Source organism: Sparus aurata, chromosome 22 (assembly GCF_900880675.1).
Source record: "Sparus aurata chromosome 22, fSpaAur1.1, whole genome shotgun sequence".
In the NCBI taxonomy this organism is placed as follows: domain Eukaryota; kingdom Metazoa; phylum Chordata; class Actinopteri; order Spariformes; family Sparidae; genus Sparus; species Sparus aurata.
Window position 1 is genome coordinate 23708945 of NC_044208.1, and position 26799 is coordinate 23735743.

At 41.1% G+C, this 26799-nt stretch overlaps 1 protein-coding gene and 2 long non-coding RNA genes across 20 annotated transcripts in view; 2 read left to right on the forward strand and 1 right to left on the reverse strand.

The window, feature by feature from the left end:
• Nucleotides 1-17755, forward strand: part of epb41l2 (erythrocyte membrane protein band 4.1 like 2) — a 50799-nt gene extending 33044 nt beyond the window's left edge. For 2 of the 16 annotated variants that reach the window (XM_030405694.1, XM_030405695.1), the window contains exons 15-25: nucleotides 4017-4082; nucleotides 4240-4272; nucleotides 7092-7259; nucleotides 7803-7985; nucleotides 9266-9337; nucleotides 9734-10363; nucleotides 11555-11683; nucleotides 11971-12069; nucleotides 12445-12525; nucleotides 13922-14036; nucleotides 14368-17755. In XM_030405694.1, coding sequence (XP_030261554.1) covers nucleotides 4017-4082; nucleotides 4240-4272; nucleotides 7092-7259; nucleotides 7803-7985; nucleotides 9266-9337; nucleotides 9734-10363; nucleotides 11555-11683; nucleotides 11971-12069; nucleotides 12445-12525; nucleotides 13922-14026 — 1566 coding nt within the window. In that variant the 3' untranslated portion in view covers nucleotides 14027-14036; nucleotides 14368-17755. Of the gene's footprint in view, nucleotides 1-1488; nucleotides 4083-4239; nucleotides 4273-5097; nucleotides 5158-7091; nucleotides 7260-7802; nucleotides 7986-9265; nucleotides 9338-9733; nucleotides 10364-11554; nucleotides 11684-11970; nucleotides 12070-12444; nucleotides 12526-13921; nucleotides 14037-14367 lie in introns of those variants that run through there. The other 14 variants (XM_030405698.1, XM_030405705.1, XM_030405699.1 and 11 more) reach the window with 14 other exon arrangements.
• Nucleotides 17118-21607, reverse strand: LOC115574273 (uncharacterized). The gene is made up of 3 exons (XR_003982457.1): nucleotides 21161-21607; nucleotides 20606-20787; nucleotides 17118-18176 (listed from the first exon to the last, which is right to left on the reverse strand). It is a non-coding gene; the product is annotated as an uncharacterized LOC115574273 (long non-coding RNA).
• LOC115574274 (uncharacterized) overlaps nucleotides 18637-26799 on the forward strand; it is a 56770-nt gene continuing 48607 nt past the window's right edge. For all 3 annotated transcript variants that reach the window (XR_003982458.1, XR_003982459.1, XR_003982460.1), the window contains exons 1-2: nucleotides 18637-18705; nucleotides 19059-19132. This is a non-coding gene — a long non-coding RNA (uncharacterized LOC115574274). The remainder of the gene's footprint in view (nucleotides 18706-19058; nucleotides 19133-26799) is intronic.

The following is a 26799-nucleotide window of genomic DNA, read 5'->3' on the forward strand; positions in this document are numbered from 1 at the left end:
TGTTGTCATTATAATATTGCCTGGTTTTCCCACAGGAACTGTTAAAAAGTGTTTGTGTATCAAAGAGAGAGACATTATTATGTACGTGTGTGATGAAAATTGTGTGTCATTTCTTGGCTTACTCTAGAGTGTATGCAATTATGTCTTAGGCTTAATTTTGCTCCCATGTGTCCTTATTGTGTGACTGAAGGTCAATGTTTAATTCATTATACCATTTTAACAACATGCATTTTTCCTGGGGGGTGCGGAACCATGCAGCAGGACCATCTGCATTTATCTGAAGTTGTGAAGATAAATGTAATGGGTGGTAGTTTCAATTGAATAGGAACAATGAAATAGTTATATGGGAAACTGAAGGGAAACAAAGCCAATCTACAGCCTAAAAATAGTTGTCTCTGTATGTTAAGCATGCCTCCTGTTCCCGAACCCCCCTCTCCTCACTCCTTACTTTCCTTTTGTCTTACTTGCTCACACCCCAGCACTGTTGAAGTTACCTCTGTCTTAGGCCTGATTCAGACCAAATCAGTTGTTGAGGCGATAACCCGAGTCCTTCCATTCATTTTGACTGTGGCAGTATGGATTGCAAATGTTTGCAGAAAGATAACAAAAACTTAAACAGAGTAAGCTTTTAAAGAAAACAACCTGAAACAAGCCAACAATCAGACTGACCGGTCAACAGTAGTGGTGTTTTAGTTGTTTCCACTTGTTTTATAAAACAGAACTGTAAACATAGCCTAATACTATTATCCAAATACATATATATTATAATCGAAGTTGATAAAAGGTTTCCTGGTGCCTCAAACAACATTGTGCTGCCAGGAAGGCTGCACCAGCATGGCAGGAGAAACACTCTGTCACGGATGGAGAACAGTCGTTGCTCTGAAGCCGAGAGCCGTAGGAGCTCATGAACCAAACGATGATACTCTCCCGGCTGTGTCCTCCCACACAGCCGCACGACCTTGCCCTCATTGCCACAATGCCTCATTTGGTCTGAACGCGGTTTTGCCTTCGTTCAGTGGTTGGCGCCCTGTTGACACTGTTTCTGCTCACAACTGTACTCTGCACAACCCTGCTATGTTCACTTTTAACCTATTTTTGGTGTGTTGTTCACTGACTAATGTTATGTCTCTTTCCCTCTCTCTTTTTTTTCCTCCACACGCTCCCTTTGTTTTTGTATCTTGCTTTTATCACTTCCCTCTTGCATGCTCACTTTTTTGTCATCATTTCATAAAAACAAACAATGAAATGATATGTTTCAATGCACATCGCGTCGGCTGTTTTGGTTTTGTTTTTGTTTTTTAACTTATTTCTTCACCGCTTACTCCTACACTTTGTGGATGTGTGCGCGCGGGTCTCTCCTTTCTTTTCCCACCCACTCTGTCTCTCGCTCTTGATACTTTTTGGGTTACCTCCTCCTTCTTTCCCTTTTTTCCCTTCCTTCTCTCTCCCTGTCTGTGTGTGTTCTTTACCGCAATCCACCTCCATCAGTCAATCTTCATGTTTCCTCTCTCCTTCTCCTCATCATCCTCGCTCTCCTCCATCCCCCCTTCCCTCGACTCAATCTCCGAGTTCGACCACGGCCTGTCAGACATTTCCGAAGACGGCGACCTCATCAGCGACGCGGCCCCTACACACACATTGTGGACCCTCCCCTTAATCACCTCCTCTCCTTTCCTTTATCAGCAGTCGGCCGATCTCGAACACCTCACACAAAACCCTCTGGCCTCTTGCCCAATCACAAGCTCCCAAACATGCAGTTCAGAGCTTTTGGGACTTGAGGAGGGTTGCCTGGCTGAAACCAGAGCAACAGCTGGAAGACAAAATTGGTGGAGCTGGTTCTCTCTGAGGGGTGTGGTTAAATGTGCTTCTTTCATCCTGTGTTTTCTCTCCCTTTTGGGAAAGAATGGGAGCAGGCGTCTGCCCACAAGGCTGTTTTCAGGATTAACACAGAAACTCAGCTTTTTTACTCCCACTCTGTCCAAATTCACCTCCAAGACAGCTGGGAAATTAAAGATTTTCAATGTCAGAGCCCTCAAAATGATTGTTTCGAATATGACTACACCCAGACTACGTCAAATTCTTGACAATTTGGCATTAAAATGGACTCATCTTATGGCATTTGTTACTATCTGCCTGCCCTCTAAGTGCGTTAGTCTGGTTCCTGCTGTCCTTCGGCAACCAACACGACTACAATTGCCCTCCATTTCCTCTCTTACCTGCCCTCATTTTGTCTCTTCCTTTTCCTCCCTCCCCTCTCTCTCTTCTCTGCCGTCTTATTTCTTTTCTCTCCCACCTTCCTCCTCTCTTCCTCATCTCTCCTCTCTCTCTTGCTCTAACCTATCTCCATCCATCCACCGCTACCTCCTGAATCCTTCCCCTCTGTTCCTGCCCTGCCTCTTAGTCGTCTTCCTGTTGGCCGTGATGCTAACAGCGAGCCAGTCCCTGGTCTTAGCCCTGATTTTAGCCACACCCCTCGGCCTGACCCTGTGTTACCTAGAGAACGTGGTCTCTAGTCAGAGGAAGTTGGCTCTTTTGCCAGTGTTTGTCACCGAAACGCCGAGCGATCAATCTGAGGATCAGTTGAGCTCTGGTTTCAACAAGCAGGCTCCTCTGCTTCTCACACCGACACACACACCTCCGCGCGTCAGGCACCACGCTCACACAAATGCCACCTGGACGCAGGAAATGTGCGATCCTGCTGCATAAATGCATACCCTCTTCCACTCTGCTTTCCTTCCCATTTCCTCTGTGTCTGAATGTGAAAACTTTGTCGCCACCTCCTCTTTTAGCTAATATTTTCTTTATTCTTACCATCCCCGCCCCTTGCCCACCCCACTGTGTTGTTTATATAAAGAACAAAGATTTAAGAGTAAGATTTAACGAATTATTGAAACTCAAAGAATTGATAGAGTATAAACAATGTCAAAATAGAGAAAATATCATTATATTGTCAATATAGAGAAAAGATAGTGTATTAAAAGTTATTAAAAAAGGTATATTAAGAGTTTTAGCAGACATTACAATGGCAAAATACAGCCACATTTAGTGAATTAAAGTAGTTCACATCTTCAAAAATTATTAGTATTATTATTGTTATAATTAAATCCAATGTTCAAACGCTCCATGTTTACCCATCAAATGAAGTGACACAATGGAATACATTTTAAAAAGATCGCTAAGCAAGAAACATGTTTCATTTTTAACTAAATTGAAGTTGCTGCATTTTGCCTTTGTAGTGCAGATTGGCACTTTGAGATGAATTGTAGATCAGATGTTATAACTGTACATACAGGTAGACGCCCAGGATAGATGCAGTAACCTCCCCCTAAACCCTATATATACACTATATACTTATAGTGTTTTGGTTTGTATATAATTGCCAATGAATGTTTAGAGAAAACAGTGTTACCCTGATCCCTGAGGTTCAGGAATCTCTTCAACCCCCCTTGTCCCCTTGTTTGCTTAAAGTCAAACTATAGTAGCCTTTTTTTCGAGTGGCCATTAGGCATTTTTTGGGTTGAGTTAAGCTGGTGGATGCACGTGGATCAGAAGAATGGTTGGAAAGAATTAAGCAGGCCTCTGGTGGAAACATGATAACAGTTGGTGCCCGGAGAATAGTTCTTACTCTTTGAATAAAAAGTAGCAATTGTGTCCAAAAAGCCTACAGGAATACTACCGTAGTCGTAGCATTTAACTTGCTGGTTTGAATCATACTTGGTCCTAAACTCTGCGCTGTGGACTTGTCAGTGTGTGTGTGTATCACATGATAGAAAACCTACTTAGATACAGATACTGTGAATCTTTCTTATGATCTAGGGCAAGAGCAGTCTGTAGCACCTGCTGTCACACTTTAATGACATCTCAGACTCTTTTCATGTCACTGCTCCTGTGAGTTTCGGTGCAAAGGTCAAATGACCAGCTGACGCAGGAGGAAGCTTTTCCCATCATCCATTTCACATTTTTCTTTCTCCGTGCCCCCTGCCCTACTCATTTTTATCACACCTGCTATCACCAAGACTCCAACACTGAAGCTTAAGGAGGTGGATTTAAGCCCTGGTGATGCGGAGGCCACGCCCACCCAGGTCTGTAGGGCCTGTCTTTACCCAGCATGCTTTGAGTAATAATGTAGGGATATTAAAAGATGATATTACTTAGTATAAAGCTGGTTTTAGGCATGGTTTTCTTGTGCAGTCAACCTAACGTGTCCTTACTTTCTCCCTGACTTTACCCCGTCAACAGTCGCCTGGAGACAGTGAGCTCGCCCCCTCTCAGGTTCACACACTGTTACTGGTTATTTAATCTGTGTATCTGGTCTGTCAATCGTGTGCTCTGCCCACGTGGGTTGGTTTGTTGGTTTGTTGGTTTGATTCACCTTTTTTAGGGTGAGGTTGCCCAAGCATGATAACACAGAGTCAGTTTTTGAATTCCTCAGGTTCTACAGACTCAATCTGGGATTTACATGACAATAAACATCGAAAACTGTTGAATAAATGAGTCTCTGATTATACAGATTGTTTTCAGATTGGGCCTGAGTGTAAAAACTGATCCTGAATGGGCACTTTCACCCAATGTCGTCACTTTCGGTTGCTCTGCTTGGGTTTATGGTGTCACAGTTTCAGTGGTTTCTGGTTCATTCCTGTGGTTCGTCATTTCTGGGTTTCGCTTAAAGCACATTTGGGTTTGTCGGTTTGCATAAGCCTCTGCTGGTGTTGTGTCGTTTGAATGCCTTGTATTTTGTATGTTTAAACATGGGTATGAGTGCTAGCATCAGCACATTCAATGAATATCACCAGAATGTTTTAAATTTGTACTTGTACCCATCCTCCAGCTTTCATCACAGTTTGAGAAATTTTGGGCGTGTCACCACATGCCAGTTTTTTTTTTTTTTTTTTTTTTTTTTCAGTTATTTTTTATTTACTCCCCATTTATTTATCTTATTTGATTTGATTTTCCCATTAGATTGCCATTATTTTTGTCCCAATTTTTTTTTACGTTTTCAGAGTTTAGGCAAAGCAATTTTTTATTTTTTTTTTTAAATTCTGTTTTTTTTAATCAATTTTCTCCATTTCATTTTTTTACTGTATGTCTGCCTTACAGAGTCCAATGAGAGTGCATGGGGACAATATTTATGTGAGGCACAGTAATTTAATGTTGGAGGTTGGTACTGGCGTCGTCTGATGGCTGAAAATAAGAACTACATGTTTCTGTGTACTCTGACGCCATCAGAACTACAACTTCCTCTGTACAGTTCTGTACAGGACTGCTGCCCTCTCGCACTCTCAGGCTCTGTGTGCATGCCTGCGTCTGGATGTTTGTACATTCAAGTCAATGTTCAATTCAAGCTTTTCCAATGATTTTCCTTTGTCATCATAGTATGATTGAAAATGTTTTGGTATTGAATAGTGTCATTGCTAATTGTCCCAATTCACATGGCAGCCATTTTGAACACCTGTTAATAGGCTTCACTAGTATAAAACAAATCAATATCTCCTTTGAAATACCCACTAATACCTGCTGTGCGCTTCCTGCTCAGCACCAGGCGGCAGACAGGAAAAAGTAAGCGATAAGCATAGTATAGCATTTAGCCAAAACACCTGATACATCCCTCAGAGCAAATGTAATATAGGACTTACATTAAATCTAATATGGCTCTAATATGTGAAACGTATGATTTTTCAGCTTTTTGTGAGATTATGCACCCAAATGTTCAGTTTAAAAAATGGAAAAAAAATAAGTATAATGGAGTTTTCAATGAATTAATTAGGCGGTTTACTGCTGTTAAGAGCCATTCGATCAGCAGCAGCCCTTGAAACGGCAACCATAGCAACTGCTTGAACTGCATGTAACTAGTGTTCCCTGAGCAGTCCTCATACTGATGTGCTCCTCTGAGTGTACAAAAAGGGAACCGAGACATTTTCAGCATAAATCTCTGAAATGTAAAATATTTATTTGATGTGTATCTTGCTACGGCACAGTACAGTAGAGACGTTCTCCTCCAAGAAGTTTCCCAAGCAGAGTGTTCACAATGGCTGCTTTGTGACTGGGGGTCAGCGGTGTGTGTGAACGTGACTTTTATGCATGCTCTGTGCATGTCGAATGTTGTTTTGTGAACTTTTTTTTTTTTAACGGTGTTACCTTTCCAATCCTTGATTTGTCAAACGGTTTGATTATTGCCAGGCAGCTGCGTCTAACTCAACTAATCCTGCCTGCCTAACCCACACAAGGGGCTTCCTTCCTGTTTTCTGGTGATTGGCTGCCAGTGTTGAGTGATGTTTGATAACATACTAAAAACGACAAGTCTTTTTTGAAGCAACATGGGACTGATAGTGATGCATTGCCAGCTGGTGCCTGTAGCGGTAGAGTGTTTGTGAGTGAAAGAGAAGAACAAAGATAGGTGTAATAGAAACGGGGGGGAAATAAAGAACAGGACAGATAAAGTAAGCTAACTGATACTTTACTGAAAGTGAGCAAACAGTTGCAGTTCAGGAGAGAGAGAGTGTGATCACCACTATCAGCTCCATGTGCTGCAAGTCTGTGCTGCAAGTCTGCACTGCTGTTCCTGGCCTGGTTTAAGGAAAACTCCTCAACAAGATGGAGAGGCCATATTTTACTGAAGCCTGCCTAAAACACACACAAATTGTCTCTCTCACACACATGCACACACACACACATACAGTAGGCCAAACTTGAAATATCAGACTCTTTAAAAGAGGCTCCAGTGAGGCATGGCGTCCATCTTGTCTTCCTCCTGATTGACAGACTAATGTTCCTGTGACCTGTTGAACCAAATTTGTCCACCCCCTCCCATCCCTCTTTCCCTATGTCCTCCTTCCTTTTATCGCTTTCTTTCCTTCATCTCCTTTTCCGTATTCATCTGAACTTTACCTATCCTCCATTTTTCCTTGCTCTTCCTCCCGATTATCCCCTTTTCTTTCCCTCTCCTCTTCCTTCCTGCCTTCTTGCTTTTCCCACCCTGCTTTTTCTTCTCCCCACCATCCATCATCCCATTTATCCATACTCATCTTATTTACTCTCCTTCCCTTCACCCCTTTACCCCACCCTTCTTCCCTCCCCCTCCCCTCCCTCATTAGGACCATGATAAGACCCAAGACGAGGTTCTGAAACACCAAGCTAGCATTAGCCAGCTTAAACGCTCCTTTATGGAGGCGCCACCTCCCTCTCCTCCTCAGCCCAACCAGTGGGAGAAACGTCTCACCTCCTCCCCCGCTACAACGATACGTGTTCAGCAGCAGCAAGTGGTACGTCTGTCTGGATGTTGAACTTGAGAAAAGAAGCATGAATTACTGAGCATTTAACATTTTACTTTTTTTATCCAATGTTTGCAAAGAAACTTCTCTCCTCTAGTAGTTTTCCGTGGGTATTTTCATATGATGCTTTTGCCATGGTGGGTTTTCGTGACCTGTTCTTTATATCTCTTGATGGACTGCATTGTTTTTTTTCTCCTCCTGGGGTATTTCATCCTAACTCTCTCTGTATCATGGCTCAGTCATTCATCCTTTTTCAGCTGGACTCTGTTCACATTTTACATCATGCACATTTTCTTGTAGAAGGGTTTTATTCCGCCTACGTTGCTGGTTTCTGATCTCTAAGAGAAGCCTTTTTCATTTGGTTCTGGGTGATGAAATCACTACAAGAGGTGGAGATGTAAAGCTCGCTCCAGCTGTATGTGTGTTTTTGTGTCTTGTGTTTTGTGTTTAGAGGTGTTTCTTTATTCTCTGTCTGCTCTCAACATGTTTTTCTCCTCTCTGTTCTGCGTTCTCTATGTTTGTGTGTCGCTGTAGAGCCTTGAAGAGGAGATAGCTTCTGTACTTTTCAGTAGACACTCTGCTGCTGGCTTTTGTTTGGCTGCTGCGTCGGCCTGCAGTGTTCCTGAACCAACACTAGATGCTGTTATATCCACATGCTCGTCTGCTTCTACTGCTGGCCTTCTTATTTCTCCAGCTGCTACACTGTCTGCCACTGAGGTGCTGCTGTCACTACTGAACATTCAGGAGTCAGTTTACTTTCAATTTGCATCTGCAGATTTGTTGGTTAACCAGTGACATCGCCTTTGCTGCACTGACAAAATACAGGAAACACTCTGTGGAGAGTCTGTTATAGGCTGTTCAGACTTGGTATCGACACACGTTCTGACATCTCTAAGTACATGATGTATTTTGTACATCTTCATTTGCGTAAAAAAAGCTGTCGGCTTATACCAGTGATGGAGGTGTACATTTGCATATAAAGCAGGGAAGTGAGATCCGATCACACTCAAGAACCATGTCGAGTTGCGTGTAATGTGAAGTGACAGACCTAAAGCTGTCTACTTGTGATTGGATCACTCAGGACACACGGTGGTACCACATGTGAACAGCCTCAGTCTCAGTCACCTTGAAAGTAAACTGACATTGTGTAATGCCTCAGTTAATTAAAGATGCTTGCATATTTGTTCCCAAACTGCACTGAAGCGATGCGAGCTGACAGTAATGCCTGCTGCTTTGGATGCTGGATGAATGATCGTAATCCTTGTTTTGTATCAGAAGCTATTCATCCTGAATGATGGGCATGGCAAATCAAATCTAAGAACAACTAACAGCTGTGAATGCCACGGATGTTAGGATCTCATCCGTTTGTTTCGTGATGCTAATTATGTGTGTGTGGATTTTAATGCAAACGTCCCAATTTGCTTTTAACCAGCTCCCTTTAGGCAAAACTAACTAAAAAGCAGCAAGTATTGAAGCAGCAGTTTGCTCCATGTTTTAAAAGAGACCAAAGAAACTTCATTATGTAGTTTTTTACATAAGCTTTTAAGTCTACACTACAAATTCATTATGGAACACCATGTTTTCTATGGTCATCCACACCTCAAGGAAACTGCTGCTTTCAATACCATGTTCCTTTTGTCTTTTTATTTGACTGAAGATAAGCTCCTGCGTTCATTGATGGGATATTCTCTTTAATCCATCTTCTCTGGATCTTTTCTTTCATATGTTCTTCTTTCAACTCTTCCATCCCATCTCTGTTATTGCCTGCTGCAATAAACTGGATACTGTATCAAAGTGATTGTGCATGAAAGACCACCAGGGACAGAGATGGATGGAGGATCAGAGTCGGGGAAGAAAAATGAAGAGTAGCCAATTAAACCCTATTCCCCTGTCTCGTGGTAACAAGCATCACGGCATCGCTATGGTGTCGTTAAGTGCTAACAATGATGATGACGCTGCTGATTGATGATTGTCACGGTAACTTTTTTGTCACGCAGGTGAGTGAGCCCCAAACGGAAGCAGCAGCCGCCGCTGATAACGCGATCTCTGATACCAAAGAACCTGCAAAGGTGGTCTTAACTTTCTTCTGTTAATCCATCCAGATCTTCCATTCATGACGCTCCTCATTCATCGTTTCCTTCATCCCTCCAGCTTCAGACTTCTTGTTCTTTACAGCCATCCGTTCTGTGACTATTCATTCGTCTGTCCTGCTCACTTTGTTTCATCTTTGTCACTCTTTGTCCACAGTTGAACATCTCCATCTTCTTTATATTCCTGATTTTTGTCGTGTTTTAATTTAATTTCATTTAAAGTTGTTTGATTTTTTTCTTTTTATGTTCAATGATCATGTTATGCTTTTTTTTGTCCCCATGCGTTTGCTGTGTATGTGTGTGCACCTCATCGTGTGTGTCTGTGCACTACGTGTACATGCGTGCGTGTGTATGTGCGTGTGTGTGTGTGTATAGACAACCGAAGTTGAAATCGAAGAAACCGTTGTCGTCCAAGAGGTTTCCAAAGCACCAAAACCAGGACTTGTCACAGTTACTATCAGCTCCCCCCCAGAGGAGCACACAAGAGAGCAGGAAGTGAAAGTCGGAGAGGAAGTAGAGGTAGCGGTGGAAGCAAAAGCGGTGAAGCAGGAGAGCGTTTCATCTGAGAGCGAGAGCGAAGAAGAAGCGGAGTACCACCCGAATGTCTCCGTATCCTTCTCTAATACTCAAATACCAGAGGAGAAGGAAGAGGAAGAGGAGGTGGAGCAGGAGAAGAAAGAGGAGGAGAAGACGTCAGAGCAGGACACGTCGGCTCCAGACGCTCCCGCACTTCCAGTTGAAGTCAGCCAACCTGTAGAGACAACAATCAGAGAGGGAGAGGAGGACACAGGAGCTGAGAAGAAGAATGCCGAGGAAGAGCAAGGAGGCGTGACGGAGGAAAGCACTGATGATCCGATGCTGACACCTGAAGAAGCTCCGAACGGTCTCACCCTGCCTGAGGAGAGCGTCACAATGACGGCCGAGGCAGAGGAAGAGCCTAAAATGAACGGAGAGGCGTCTCTGGTTGAAGCAGAACCGCGGCCACAGGTTATTTGTTGCTCTGAGGTAAAGTCTTCACCTGGCCGACTGCGGAGCTTCCCCCGGGCTCTGACCCCTCCCACCAACTGTAGAAAAGCCCACTATTTTTTCTCCTTCCTGCTTACCTCAGTGCCGGTTTCCTTCCTGCTTGCGTGAATATTTAAGCCCCATGTACATCCTCACACTCATGTTTGTCCTGTGAAAAACCTACAGAAGTACAGTTAAAACTCCCGTAAAGAGTCCTTTAAATGATACAAATCATCAAGTGTTTTGGTGTCAAGTCACCATCCCTCCTTCATAATTAATTTCAGTCTTTATTTTGACTTTTCACCACATTCTTACATGTGAAATTCTGTGTTTCACACCATTATCAACTTGCCTAGTTTGCCCCTGCCCCACATATTGTGGTGTGTTGCTGTCACCTCCTTATCCTGTATCGTGGCGTTGTGAAGTAAATGGGGCCTAAGTGGGAAATGCATGATGCTTATAGTTGTATATTTGCTTTATTGGCTCTGCATGCTGTATTCCACATTTTTGGTGCTTGTGTGTGCATGTTTGTGTGCCCTCCGTGTGGTTGGCGGTGATGCTTCTCTCTCTGTTAGCAATTAATTGGCTCGTCCCGGTCACCGTGGTGACGGTATTGTGGAAATCATCATTGCCAACCACTCTGGAAAATGTCACCCGCTCATCTGAATGTCATTTTTTGCATGCTGTTTACATATCAAATGTCTCACTGTTTGCCAGCCATTTGAGCATCGCCTCGTTTTATCGGCTCATGTTTTATGCATGTTTTGAGTTGCACGTTGAAACCAAAGGTATTTTTGTAGCTGTCGCTTGTACGCTGCTGAAAGTAGTTGTTGTCATGTTGTGCGTTTCTTGATGTTGACTGGCATGAGTTAGTAAGCTCTTGTTTTCTCTGCACGGTTTTTGCTGCATTATTGCGTTTGTACGTGTACAGCTGTGTGTACAACAACTCAGTCACTTCCCTCTCAGTAGAATACAGTCTCATGTAATCACAGTTCATTTGATGGGAATTAGGCACACATTTACAGTCACATTGTGACAAACAAAAAAACCCCCGTTATTGAGTTGGAAGTGAATATTCAAAGCTAGTGCACAGGTAGCAACACGTCTCTTTATGTTTCCCCTAACTGTCTCAGGTTTAATGTAATAACCCTCTGTCCTCCTCCCTCACTTTTCTCTCTCCTCCCTCCCCAGCCACCTGTGGTAAAGACAGAAATGGTGACTATATCAGACACGTTTGCAGCCCAGAAAACTGAGATAGCTACAAAAGAAGTGCCCATCGTACATACGGAAACCAAGACCATCACATACGAAGCTGCACAGGTGCACATTAAAAAAAAAAACCCGGGGAGCTTTTTATTTGTTTTGTCCTTACATGTCCTCATGTTGTATTTGTGTGATTCATTTAGATTTTATCCTTTAGTTTAAGCGTATTAGCGTCAATGTCTTGTTCCAAACAGTGCATGCCACCGTGATTCATTCCTTCTCCCTCAGGGAAATCATGTTTTTAGAAGTTGGTGACGAGTTTGTTTAGAACATCAGACATCCAACGGGCATATTCACGTGGTTATGTACAGCTAATGATCTCTTTTTGTCTCCTCTGCCATCAGTTGGATGGTAATGGCGATGGTGAGCCTGGAGTGTTGATGACTGCTCAGACAATCACCTCTGAATCTCTGTGTACCACCACAACCACACACATTACCAAGGTACAGACGAACACAAACACACCACATCCTCCTCTTGTGGTTCAGTGCATTACATCATCTCCCAACTGTTTTATGTTGTATAACTACAATACACAAGTCTGTGCAAACAATACATTTTCTCTCTTAAGGATTATACTTCTGCTACTATCACACATTTTATCGTGGCTCATAGTTTATATGGGAATAGGTTGCCATGGCAATTGTGCCTGCAGTATGATGGTATTCCCCAGCAGTAGTTGTACTTTCTGTTCTGTGTTCAAATGCTGACCAAAGCTGCACTCTTCTGTCATTTCAGTGTTTTTTGTCAGACTCTCTCGGTATTTATGGTGGGTCTTAAGTAAATTATTGACATCATTGTTGTATATTTATTTGCAGACATTAAAGGGCGGCCTATCAGAGACGAGGATCGAGAAACGCATCGTCATTACTGGCGACTGCGACATCGACCACGACGAGGTCAGTTTTCCTGAGCGCCTCCCTCTGCCTTCTTATCTCTGTCAGCAGCTTGGTGGAAGGGTCCCTTTGTTCTGGGTGATGTTAAAGGCTCTCCAGGTGTCATTTTGCAGATGTGTGATCGAGGTGCACAGGTCCAAACTTTTGCACATTACGCATTATTGTTCCAGTTTAAAAACATTGCAGGAAATAAAGCTGCAAAATCACCAGCTGCAGCTTACTTTAATTTAGCTTTCTTTTCTGGTTGCTTAGACTAAAGGTTTTTTTCAAACAAAAAGACGTCTGGTGACATGTCTATCATGTTGCTCGTAGTCTGAATGCACGCTTTAATTTAATAATCACTTATTAGAGATGCCCACACACCATTTAGTCATGCCATGCAGATTCCTAAAGATCTGCTACATCTGTCTCTTCCTTTTCTCACCCATACATGTAGAAACTGCTGTGTTAACCTTTTTTGTTTTCGCCACACTGTGTCTAATTTTGTTACTCGTCTTGGTTAGTTTAATTTTCTGTCTCTGTCTTTGTCAGGCTTCCACAGAAAATCCAATTTGTATTTTTTGGTGCCACAAATGTGATGAAAGACATTCAAAAGCAACACTAAAGAGATCACTAAGATGTTATTAGTGCAGTCCAAATGTATTTGGTCACTGACACTTCTAGTGTTTTGTGTTTGTTCTGTCCACAAGCTTAATGGACTTTGAATTTAAAACGTAATAATAAGAATAATATAAAGATTACTGGACCATTCTGCCAGACCTGTTTTTTTCAACCATCAACATAAATCCATTGCCCTAAAGTTCAAAATGTTGTACAATCCTCATACTTTTAACCCAATATGAGTGCAGACACTCTCAAAAACAATGATGACCAAACATGACTTTTAAACTACAGCCTGTTATTATAAGTTTGTTTAAAGACCTGATAAAATAAATTAAAGGACATTTCAGATATTTGAAACTGATATTGATTCATATTTATGTCTACATGTGCACATAGCGTCCACGAAATATCTCAAATATTTGACAAAGTAAAGAATTTATTTTCAGGTCTGGATCTATATGCACAATCCCTCGTCCATTGGTTTGTTTAAGTTGCCTGTCTTGTTTCATTCGCTGGATTTACACGAGCCACACATCTGTGTGTGGAAATATTTTCCCACTTGATGTGTCCGCTCCGTCAGAAACCATTTTACTTCTGTTTATGTCCCCCAGTTAACCCAAAGAAGTAAAATAGCACAGTGATGGTAAATCCAGCATTCTTGTCATTTTATTTTAATGCCTCTTTTTTAATTTTTCATTTAACTCCATCATTTCCTCCCCCCTCCTCTCCTCCCTCCACCTCCCCCACACTGCCTGCCTGCTGTGCCCGGTGCTACCAATGTGTGGTTGTACTGCAGGCACTGGCCCAGGCCATTAAGGAGGCCAAAGAGCAACATCCTGACATGTCTGTTACCAGAGTGGTGGTTCATAAAGAAACTGAGCTGGCTGAGGAGGAGGATTGACAGAACTCAGGTAATAATAATAATAGTAAGGCATTATTATTATTATTATTCATGGTGAAAGTATTTTATTAACAGCTGGGCTGGGGGGGTTGTACAGAGCGGGTTATGTTGTCCTGAAGACAAAAACTGAAAATCAGTGAGATGAAATTAAAACTCCCACACACGAAGCTGCTAAACAATCAGCCTTCTTCGCAGATGTGAAAGGGAAAAAGGATCATTAAATTTAAGGAGGTAGGCAGTGACTGATGGTGCACAAAGGAAATATTTTGAATAGAAAACTAATGTTTGAGTGCCAGTCATCACACGACCCAGGCTGACTGCCTTCACCTCTATTTCCCCAGAGCTGAAGAGGCCCATCGAGACTGTTTTTCTCTGTTGACGTTGAACGACCTCCATCACCCGACGACAAATCGACCGTGACTGACTGAAGAGGAGAAGAAGAAGAAGAGCTGAAAAAACAGGAGGAGGCTGAAAGGGCAGAAGTGCGGAGAGATGTTGCCACTCTCTTCCCTTCACATGTCCATGGTGCATCTAAATCCCCTCTCTCCAAAAAACCAAGAAAAAGAAAAATAATATCCTCGGTGTTTTCTGAGGGAGCAAAAAAGAACCACTTTGTTAGCTTAACATTCGTAGCGTGTTTTTATTTTTTAATAGAGCTTTTTTTTTTTCTTTAACTGTTTGTTTTACAAAAAACGAGAGAAGCTAGTGCGTCCGTCATGTATCGCAAATATAAAATCTATAGGGATGCACTGATAACCAATCCTGATGACCTTCAAAAATCAAAGCAACTTCTGCTTTTTTTTCATACATGGAGAAAGCTTTCATCGTCACCATTTTTCGGGAAATATGTAATTAATTTGACACTGAAGTTTTGTACTTGGATTCTGTATCAGCTATGGACAAGTGGTATTGGCACATTCCCTAAAAAAAAAAAAGAAAAGAAAAAAGTTAAATTACAGCTCCCTCCTTCACTTCATTATGGTGTAAATGGAGAAACATAAAATAACACAGTAGTTTCAGTGACACAAAATTGGTCTTGCTCATTAAAACACAGAAGATGAATGACAGAAACCAGCCATGTCACATTATCACATTTTGTTACTAATGAGAACAGGGAGCTGTAACTTAAGATTATTCTATCAACCAGTTTTAAGAACTTTTGTGATTCTTTTTTTTCTTTGTAAGTATAGTTAATATTCATCCACATTCCTTGTGTGTTTGACTAGCAGCTGAGTGAGTTCATGTTCAGTACAATTCACTTTTTACTCTAAGAAGAGGAGACGTTTTACGATTTACAGTATGCGGGAAACGGACAGATTCTTAATTGGGCCCGTGGGTTTGACATTTATTAAGCTCGAGAAGCCAAATGACACAGGTGGGAATTAACTTTTTGTGTTATATTTGTAAGTTTTACTGTGTTTTAGATTTTTTTTTTTTTACTACATGGAAATGAATTTGAACTGGAAGTGAACTGACTTAAAAGCTTCGGTATACGACTTTCTGTACAGTTACGAAAATTGAAGGTTATTAGATGGGAGCAGCTTTTCAGTAGCTAAACGCTCTCCCTGGGCCCGCCCACTGTACGACACTAGCCATTCCCATTGGGCCGCAGGGAAGCAAGGGAGCAGACTTCTGATTGGGAGAGAGGACCAGTGAACTGAGGGATAATTGGGAGACGGAGTTGACCGCTTGGGAAGGAACACGAATTTGAGCATTTGGTGCATGTTGGCCTCACGTTATTTTGCATCCTGCAGTGGGTTAAAACTGTTTTTCATTATTCGTAGGGTATTCAAAAAGAGTTGTGCGCCACAAGCAGCACAGGTACCAAAATGGAGGACTTGAAACCAGAATTCAAAATAATGAAGTTTCTACCAGTTTGCTAACTCTGCATCAGAGCCTGTTTGTCGTCATAGTTCAGCACTTAATTTCACTCCCAGCTTCTTTCCATTACCAGACTAGATAACACTGAGGAAACCTGCTAGATATATAAAGAGATCTGGGATTAAATCCAGCATGTCTTCACACTTTTTTTTTTTTTTATCTCGCAAAAGAGTATCTTGAGCAAGTCTAGATAGAAGGCTACTGTGTTGATTGGTTTGAGAGTGTGTAGATAACAGATTATCGCAGCGCAGCCTAGATAAGAATCATCTCTTGATACGACGCTGGCCGCGTTGTAACTGTTTCACCGCGACCAAATATTCCTCAGCATTAAAGTGAGTTTATGTGTTTCTGTTTCAAAATTGTAAACAACACTCTGAATAAGACAGTCCACTACAAACAGACATGGAAACAGTTACAACACAACAGGAACAATGCAGCTTAAAGGGAAGTGTATCTGAGGGTTTGAAGTGCTCTTGAAACCCCTACATGGCATGATGTTTTATTCATCTCTGTGTCCTTTTTCATCCAGATGTTCGGCAGAACGCCACAGAAATGTGACTTTTGTGTAAATACTGGGCGACATTAGAACAAGGTGCTTGGCCCTTATGCATTTTGTTGGCACAGAAAAACACATTTCTTTCCTGGAAATTTAACTGATTGTACGCAAAGAAGTGCCACAGATGAAGAATATCAGAAACATTCCACCTGTACCTGCCTAGATTTGTCTGAACCCTCCAGTCTAACAGAACAATTTGTGTATTTTCTTTTTGCATAAATATTGACACATTCTCCACATTATTAATGATTATATCCCTTTTTAATTTAACCTCCCAGTTTTGAGGCTTTCCTTCTAGATGGAGCGGGAATGACCGTCTTGGCTTTTCTTTTGAGAAACACTGGTCCGACTTCTACTATGCATTTAAACGACATTCCAGACGAGGGGGAAGCTTTAACCTCTAACCCTCTTACAAAGAGACAAAGCAGCAGAAAAGCATTTAAATGAAACAAACAAACCGTGCAACACTAGGCAGCTTTGGAAGCTTTCGCTGTTCCAAAAAAAAAACAAATCTTCTAAAAAAAACGCATCGGTTATATCACAACAGCTATATTTGTAGATTTTAATCATCATTTGTCGTCTTTTCTCTGTGACGTACTTGTGGAAAAAGGTGGGATTTATCGTGCGCCCTGTTGGATGTTTTTAATATTGTCGCAGTGTTTTTTGACATTGAAGGAACACCACTACAAAACTTTCTGCCACCATTCCCTTTTTTTTGTACTTTAAAACCCCCCCACCTGTTCTTTCCAACGGGGTCTGGGCTCTGTTTTAACCAATCACGGGAGCTTTGGGAGCCGCTGCCAGGTCTGGGTTTTCCAAAATCACTCGCCATCAGTAACTTTTATTAAGATTTAAAAAACACACTTAAAAAAAACCAATATAAACAGAGTTGAGTTGTTGAAAGCAACAGATGATGATTCAACGCCAGCTGATGTTAAAACTGTCAGGGATCTCAACATGAAAACATAAGATCTAATTTATCAAACAAATGGACAAAATGTTCTTTACCGTTATATCTCAGGCTTTGTTCTACACAGTATGGACCTATTTGGAGATAATACCAGCACAGTTTTGTACTTTAACTACATGAAACTCACTTTCGATGGAGAAAAAAAAAGAGAGGCAATTTTGGGAAACCAGCCACAGCTGCCTCATCGCTCCCTGTTAGCCAACCAATGATCACCGGTAGGGTTTTTCTATCTAGCAGCTTAAATGTCTTGTGTCTCCCTGCACACAGCCACTCCCTCCCCCCCTGTGTAACACTGTTTAAATAAAGGATTGTTATACTCTGATATCTGTTGTCACGACCATTTCTTTATCCATGCTTTGGTTCATTTAATGATTAAAAGTCGTTTTTGTGTTCAGGAAGTCCAGTATGAAATGTTAGTTTTACATGAGGTAAGAAATAAATAAGACATTCTTAGTCTAGTTCAATGAAACCAAGTTTCTTTTAAAGCTGTACAATACTCAGGTAACTTTAACAGATTTTCTATTACAGTCAATAATTCATGAGGCTTCAGTTTGCCTGAGATTTGTCCCTGCTGGTATTCGCACTGGTCAGTCCTGCAGTGTAGAGATCACTCATGTTGACTCGCAGGACCTGTCATCTGTGTGAGTGCTACCCTACGCTCCTCCTCCTCAGGTGTGTACTTGTGTGTACGTGCCTGTAGATGGCGCTTCTGTCTTGTGGGAACCTCGACAGATCAGCCTCCACTGTGGGTGACAGAAATCATCCAGAGAAATTAATGAGTCACAACAATACAATGGACATGCACAGCAGTCAGAATTGTGGAAGCCCATTTCTGCAATTTAAAGAATAAAAATAAGCTTGATGTCTATATTAAAAGTTGAATCATCTTAAAATTTAAATTATGAGGTGACAACTTATAATGGAAATTGTTATTTTTTTTTCCACCAGTTTTAGTTTTCATCACTTTATTGTTCTTTAACTGGCTGAAATGGGCCTCAATACTCAAAATGACCCTTGTAGTCAACATTTTATAGTTTGTTTTGGCTGTTTTAATTGGTGCCATATTTCAAACTTAGAATATAATTAATTATGAAGAATTATTTAAATGGCAATCGTTATTGTATTTACACAGTTTACAAGTTTTTAGGTCTGCAAACCTTTATTTAACAAAAAAATATGGTCTTTAATTGACATGCAATTCCGATCTACGCATGCGCAGTGAGTGCCATAACTCGATGCTCCCCCCTCTCGCCTCACAGGTGTGACAGAAAGGTAATTAAAGTCTAGTTTAACGGTTTAAATGTATTTAGGTATATTAAATTTATAAAATAGGAAGAGTTAGCATTTGAAATATACCACAGAAGCTTCAGCTAGCTAGCAGACATCCACTTTGCTAACATTTTTAAGCTAGTTCAACGGCTGGCTAACGTTGGCTAACGTAATGTTGACGTTAGCTCATTTAATGCCACCACTGTCAATATTATTGATTAAATCAATTTACTGTCAGTCTCTAGTCCTGTGGTCAACTGTGTATAGCTTACTAATATGATGTTGTTCAGTTGCTGTTGTTGGAAATGAGAATAATATCAGAAAATGTGACAAAATGGCTTCAACTGTTTTACAAGTGTTGCCCCTGTGGTTTGGTGAAGGATGGATGTCTTCTGACAAGAGGCAGCATGGCGGGCCAACACATTACTGAGTGAGTTTATAGTGAAAGTGCTGTATTGTGGTTGTTAAAGATGATAAAATGCAACATCAGCGTCTTTCTGTTAGTGTATTAATTGTTCAAGGACAGCTGCAGAGGGAGGTATTTCTCATCAAGACGGTAAACAGAGAACTGAAATTAAAAAGCAGTCTCTCATTTAAGTGCCAGTGACAAACACCAAACTGCAGGAGTGAGATTAGTTGTAATTGATTATAACTGCCATCAGAATAAACAGCAGATGATGCATATTGCTCATTTAGACACACACACACACACACACACACACACACACACAAACCTGTTCATTCCTACAGAAGATTTACTCGACCAAACTAGTGTCCGTGTTTGTTCATGGTAAATTAGGGGGCATATAACCTATAATGTAGGTACAGAAGAATAATATATGTCAGGGTTTCTGAGTAGGATCATTTGGTTTTGGTTTGTTTAGTAAGATTAATTGATAGTAAAGAAAATATGCTATAATATCCCCATAACTGTCCTTTTGAATTTGGATTTAAACGCATCAGAATAGTCGTCATCATGAACGTATTTTATGTATGGAGATGGCTGAACACAGCAGACATCGGGCCAATTCGTCAACTGAAATTTGTGAGGCTTATCTTCACTTTCATGTTCCCAGTGAGAGTGGGAGCAGGTGATGGAAGCGATGCCATGGTTTCTGTTGGATGTGCGTATGACTGAGTGTATTTTGTGTCAGAGCAAAAGCACAAAGGGCTCAGGTTAACCAATCAAAACGACACAGGTGAAAAAATAGCCATGTTTCTAGGGTTTTCATGTGTTGAGGACACTAAAACCTTCCGTTATCCTCTCTTAGCAAACACTGAATCTTTCACACATTCTTATGTAAACACAGGCAAACCAGGCCAGTGTAACTAATTGTCCTACTGATAAGTATCTTCACAGTCAAATTAAGTTTCATCCTAAAAATATCAGTTTGCCAAGTTGTTTTTCCGTTGTAAGAAGGATGAATTTAGGGTGTTTTTCATTATTTAGAGTGGAGCTTAGCTTCGGGGGCCCCCTCAACATATTTACTGTGAGCAGCATGAGCTGTCAGGTAATGTTGAAAAGACAATGTGAGACTTTTACAAGCCGCTGCTGGTTGTCTGCGTCTTTGCACATACACCGGTGCATTTTTGGTAATTTGTTTTCTTTTTTTCTTTTTTAGGAAGTTGGTATGAAATTGTTTTCTTGACACAGGAAAAATTGTGTTTCGTGTTAACTAAAACTGTTCCAACATGTAGTAATAGTAGCCCTGCTTTAGGACTACAATTCACTACAGAAATCTTTACAATGTGGTGACGAGTGTGTGTATTTATAGTATGTGTAGCCCCGGAGAAAGGCATATCCCTACTGTATCCATTTAGCTACACGGAATCTCAGTAAATATAACATGGTAAGAGGTCTGTACATGGGCCACACATGAAAAGTTAATAGCATCATGCCTACCCTGTCTGAGCTTCCAGCTGAGGTAGATAATCAGCTGCAGCAGCAGCACACAGACAGACAGAAACAGCAGCAGGCCACAGAGCCAGAGAGGAAGAAAGCTGCCCGTCTCTCTGTCCGTCTGTGTGATGGTCTGTCGGAGGAGCAGAGCCAGATCAGCCCAGGGGCCACTGAGCACCTCCATGCTGCTCCGGCACAGGAGGAACAAATAGAGAGGAGATTACAGGATTAATGTCAAAATATGATCCTGAGGCATGAAGCAATTTTGAGTATTGGAACAAGAAATTACACCACTTTACTGAAATGCAGTCAACAAAACCAGGAAAAGATATATGATGTAATAATAACCAACATCAAACATGACATCTGTATTCACTCGTATCTATTTCTTATATATGTACTCATGCAAAATGTTTTGAACTGCTAAATTATCTCAATACAAGCCATCAAAGCTCAAAGCAGGATAGTTAAAGAGGAAGAATCACCCCAAAACAACAAGTCTTGTTTTGTTAAAAGCACAGCAGTTATTAGACAGTGTATTTCAAAAGATATACTCACAGGTTTCCTAAAAAGGCAGGCTTGAATGGGTGTAGGTGGAAATGACTGGCAGACGGCTGCCTACTATCAGCACTGAGCTAATACATGCTTGTCCTGACAGTCGTCCTTAATGATGTGAGGTTGTCTCCAGTAGCCAGGATTTGAGTGCAGGTCAAAGGCGACGATTTGGCGACGACAGTCACATTCAGAGTCTTAAAAGTTCGATTTTTAAAATCCAGTCAGTGTCAGCGTCCGACACATCAGAGTTCACTGTAGAGCTTTGTGAGATAATCCACAGAACATTTCCACAGGGAGAGAAGATGGTCCAGAGGTAAAAGTTTGGCTTCTTTTATAATCTTGTCTCGCGCTCTTCTTTTATGTTTCTCTTTGTTTTTGATCTTTGCTTTTAGGTTTCTCTTCTTCCTGCCTCTCTCTCTCTCTCATTGGTAGAAATACCGCCTCTGTTGTAGCTGACGATGTGAACTTTGTTCTGTTACAACTGTTGGACCTTGTGATTGCTAAGAAGATTAGCTACAACGGCCAGGACTGTGTGTGTGTGTGTGTGTGTATGAGCAAAGTGGAGGAAGTATTAAGTTCCTACACTTACTTTATGTAAAACTACTAATACCACTTTGTGCAATTACTCAACTACGAGTCCTGCTTTCAAAACTTTACGTATGTAAAAGTATTTACAGGGTTCGTACGGGTGCTTGAAATCCTTGAAAGTACTTGAATTTCAGTGTTGTGTTTTCAAGGTCTGAAAAGTGCTTGGATTTTAGTTTAAGTGCTTGAAAGTGCTTGACATTATAACTCTGTGTCTTTCACAAAATTGGGATCAGACTGGATAACTCATTTCTGAAGTTTTTGCTATTATGAAACATAATTTTAGATGTTTACAGCATAATACAGTGTACATAATTGTGATAAAAAGTGAAGAAAAAATAATGAGTTTGTATATTCCTGTAGATACGTATTTTACTCCAGCAATAAGGTGCTGGAAATCTTAAAAATGACCCTTAAAAGTGCTTGAAAAGTGCTTGAATTTGACCTTGAAAAATGAGTACGAACCCTGTATTTATCAGAGCCCGGCAGATCACAGATACACTGATATATGTGTCTGATATGTGCAGATATGAATCCTTTTTGTTTGTGTTCAGAAAATTAAACAAAGTATGTACAGAGATTATTTAATTTCATGAAAGTTTTATTATTAAACTGCCTGTCTGTTATCCTTCCTCTATTATCACACATCTCTGTCACAAGTATTGCCCGCACATATGTATGAATGTGCAGAAACACGTGACCCTTTAGAGGTTTTAAGTAGAGATTCAGGGTTTTAACTGGACAGGAAGGGAATTAAATATTGTAATCTGAAAAGTAACACGTAACTAAAGCTGTCAGACAAATACAGTAAAGAGTACAACTTTTACCCTAAGTAACTGGAATATGCACTTAAGTACAGTACTTGAGTAAAGGTCCTTGATTTAATGGGAGATGCAGTGCAGTATGGAGTGCGGGCTACTCAGGTTAGAGTGTCCTCAAAACATGAAAATGTGGAAAAACAGACTTTTTGTCCCGTGTTTGTCTGTGTGCCTTCAGGCCTGGAGTAATGTTTTGATCATTGAACCTTCGACCTCTGTGCTCACTGTGTCATAAAACACACAGACTTTTCTCAGCTGCTCCCTCTCTGATTGGAAATGGGTTTCAAATCCTCCCTCCCTCTTTATTCCTCTATCTGTTTTCTCTGTGTCTGCCCCTTTGTCTGTTTACCTTCAACAGACGCTGATGGCTTTTTGATTGGCGGCAGTATTGATTACTTTAAAACAGAACTGATAGCATCAGCCTTGACTGTATTGTTACAACGAAATGAGGAGAGACAAAACTCCGTACGACTGAAGCTTAAACCTAAGCCACAGTCTAGCGCTCGGTGTGGGAAGATCAACACACATCAGTGGTTTCAATTAGATGAACACATTGCTCCCAATGAGGTCGACAGTGTTGTTAATGTATGCAGATGTGCTTTGGCTTTAAATATGAATATCGCACACACGCCCAGCCCGTCCACTACGCTCCACTACTGCCAAACAGCTTGCTACTCCCTCACTGTGACGACAGCCCGCCGACGGCTCAACAGACAGAAAAAGCGCTACACGTCTTCTCTCGCAGACGGAAACTCATCTGTTCAGTCGGCACCTTGACCCATATAAAGATGAAAAATATATATATATCTCTTATGAAGCACTGAAGCAGTTCTGCTTATTTGATAAAGCTGATGCACTTGCATTAGTCTTGTAATGTCCGTGTTGTATCCACAGCGTCGAATGCACTTATTGTAAATTGCCTCGGATAAAAGCATTTACTAAATTACTCTAATGTGATGTAATGTAACCACCACATATTAAATCAGCAATAATGGGTTTCTAAGTTGTAAACACAGTAAGGTCCAAAAGTCGTTTCGAATGTGATACTTGTTTTTTTTTTGTTTCTCATTTTCTCAATGATAAGTTCAGCTAAACAAATTGTCTTTCTTTGGATCTTTCAGATGAATTTCAGAATATCTAATCTTTGTATTTGTTATGTCCCTGTTTAGCTTTGACAGCATGCACTCCAGCTATACAACTTTGTGCAAAACCTGATGACTGAATACAAAATCAAAAATATTAAAACAGGGATCTGCACGCGAGATAATGCTCCCACGAACATGGGCTTTTCTGTGTGATATATGCCCCAAAACTGAGTTAATATGTGGAGGAAATATATATTTATGGGAGTATAATCCGGTGTGCAGACCATGTTTTTGTATTTTTGACTTTTGCTTCTGTCCAGCATCAAGCCTTTAACTGTTTTTAGATCATTTGTGCATGATAAATCTTCACTGGCTGTGAGGAAAAGTCCATGATAGTCAGGACACTTTGGTCTTCTTTGTCCTCAAGTAGGTCCTACAAAGCTTTGTAGCGTATTTGGGGCCATTATCTAGTTGTTAGCTAACGGTTTGTTATTTATAGATCCAACAGACATGTTGAAACATTAGCCTTCACCAGTCCAATATTCACTCTTGTTTTTGATCTGTTTTTGTCTACATCAACTCCTGAAGAGAAATGGGTGCATTTTTAGCTGGTTAAAGCTCCACTATGTTCACTTGCTAGTTGCTAACAGTGTCTGTCTGCAGTTATTGCAGGTGTTTTTGTTGAAAACAGCTGCCTGTTATAGCTAAGAATGACGCTGTAACAGTGGGAGTGAAACAGTAAAACTAAAGCAATATGCTGAAAGATGCTACGCTGTAAAGCTTTGTGGAGCTGAGGGGGACTGCCTTGTATAGTAGTAGTAACATTATTCTCCGTTACTTGTTAGTTTGAGTGAACTTTTCACATTACACATCAATTGATCCATTGTTGATACAAAATATTGTTCAGTGCAGCTTTAAACTTTCTAAAAGATCACGAGCACTGATGTACTGTTGATTTTACAAAGCTAATGGGAGTTTATTTGTTGGCACGTTTGCTTTGTAGCTGCCTCTTTGAAAAGGTTAACTTTCTCAATGCTGAGATCAAGATGTAGCTGAAGTCTCCAGATACTGATACAGTCCTGGTTAAACCAGATGTTTTCACCCGCAGTTTTATTTAACCACTTCTTTTACAAGCTAACAAGCTGGCGTCAAATCAAAAGCAGGTTGTGTTTGTGCTAATGTCCCCAGGAACATCAGTAGTGCATTTTTTATGCAGCAAACACATCTTTCACCCTGGTGTAGTTTGACACCCGCTCGCTCAGATCTCAGCATCCGTACCCCCATCATGTGGAGACTCATTTAAACACACCATTACTCTCGTCTCATGGGAGAAAAAAAAACAGGCTTTAGGTGTTGAAATCACAAGCTTAAATTGGCTCTGGCCCGTGAGAAGTGCTGGCTAATTGAGTGATGTTGTCATCGACATCAATAGTATTGATTGGCTTTGTTGTTTCACTGATTGATCAGGAGATAATGGGCTTATTTTTGGGTGTGTGTGTGTGTGTGTGTGTGTGTGTGTGTGGCAGTCTTTTTGTGTGTTTACATGCCTGAGTGCTTGTTTTTTCTGAGCGACTGGGGCACAGTGGAGCTATTTCTGGAGAATGAACACACAGCGCTCTGTTTTTGTTTGAGTGCGTCTGTGCGTTTGTAAACCTAGAAGTTCTGCGTGTTTCTTCTCGTTCAAAGAAATGATTAGCAGGGGATCGGTATTTGTTTGTGTGTGTGTCAACCTATTGATCCGTTTGTGGAGGCTTGTGTGAGAGCGAGAGGGAGAGAGAGAGAGAGAGACGGAGGCTTCTTTGAAGTTTGAACACAAGATTTGGTGTTGTCTTCATGTTTTGGTTTGATACGAGGTTTTAAAGTTATCGAGTTAACTTTATATTCCAAAGTGGCATATCTAATTACATCAGTGGAGCAATAAAAAAGGGAAAAGAGCGAATCAGACTGACACAAAATGTGACAAACTGTGCCTTCGCTCATTACTTATTTATCTTACATGACTTTTTGGAAAGAGAAAATGAAACTCTGGCTAAGCTCTCTTTGAATAGCTCCTTTGAGCAGCCATAAATCCAATTAGAGTGCTGACTTGATTCCCGGGAGAAATTTTGGGTTATTCTGCCAGCTTCCTTCTGGTTTGGGACCAGCAACACATTTTTTTTAAAAAGAGGATTGTTTGTGGCTTCTTTGCAGCACCAGGCTTTCTGTCAGGCTAACAAGCACTTCCATCAGTTTTCTCTCTCTCTCAATTATCTCAGATTTTTTTTCATAATGCTGCCAAAGCACTCATGGATATCCTTAATAATTACAGAAAAGTGTACACAAGCGCAAAACAGGGCTGTCCATGTATCAATTATTTATTGGTATACCTTTGCAGAACATAACAAATCACTCAAAGCAGCTAGGAAGCTGCTGCGTCAGGGTCGTGTCAGGGAAGAATCAGGGTTTCGGTATAGTGATGGCGAGGTTGGTAGTCCTGCGTCGGAGTTTTGTCCTCAGGGTTCATCTAAACACTTTTGCTCTTCATTCTCGTCATTCTTTGATCGCAGCCTCCTGCGTTCTTCCTCCGGTGCTCATCATTCTGTTTGCGAACAGCCAGAATCAGAATTCTGCCTCATCTTTGTGTCTGGTACGGTTATGAGGCAGCATCCACTTTGATAACCGGTGTTGTCTGCATGTGTGTGTGTGTGTGTGTGTGTGTGTTTGTGTGGTCTGACGCGTGGGCGGTCGTGTGTTGTGTATCGTCAGTACTGTGGGAAACGGATCCTGTGTTTCATTGATTGTACAGTGAGATGAAACCAGCTCCCTCTGTCTCTTTCTCACGGCACCGAGGCCGTCTAATTGGTAGGAAACGCAACTATAAAACGACTTTTGTCTAACAAGTAAAGAGAAATTATCTGTCATAAGAATTCACGATTCAGAAGCCTCTCTGTTCCGGGTTATGTAAGATGTTTGTTTGAAAAACGATGTGTGGTAGTCCACAAATACACATTTTAGCATTTAAAGAATCTCTTTAACAAATATGTCAAGAATTGCATTTTAATCATGTGGGAAATGTCACATTTCTGTCTCCCACGGGACATTGTTATCGTCTCCCTTCAGATTGTCTTCTTTTCTGCATTTCTTACTTATTGCTTTCCGCCCGGCACTGAGGAAT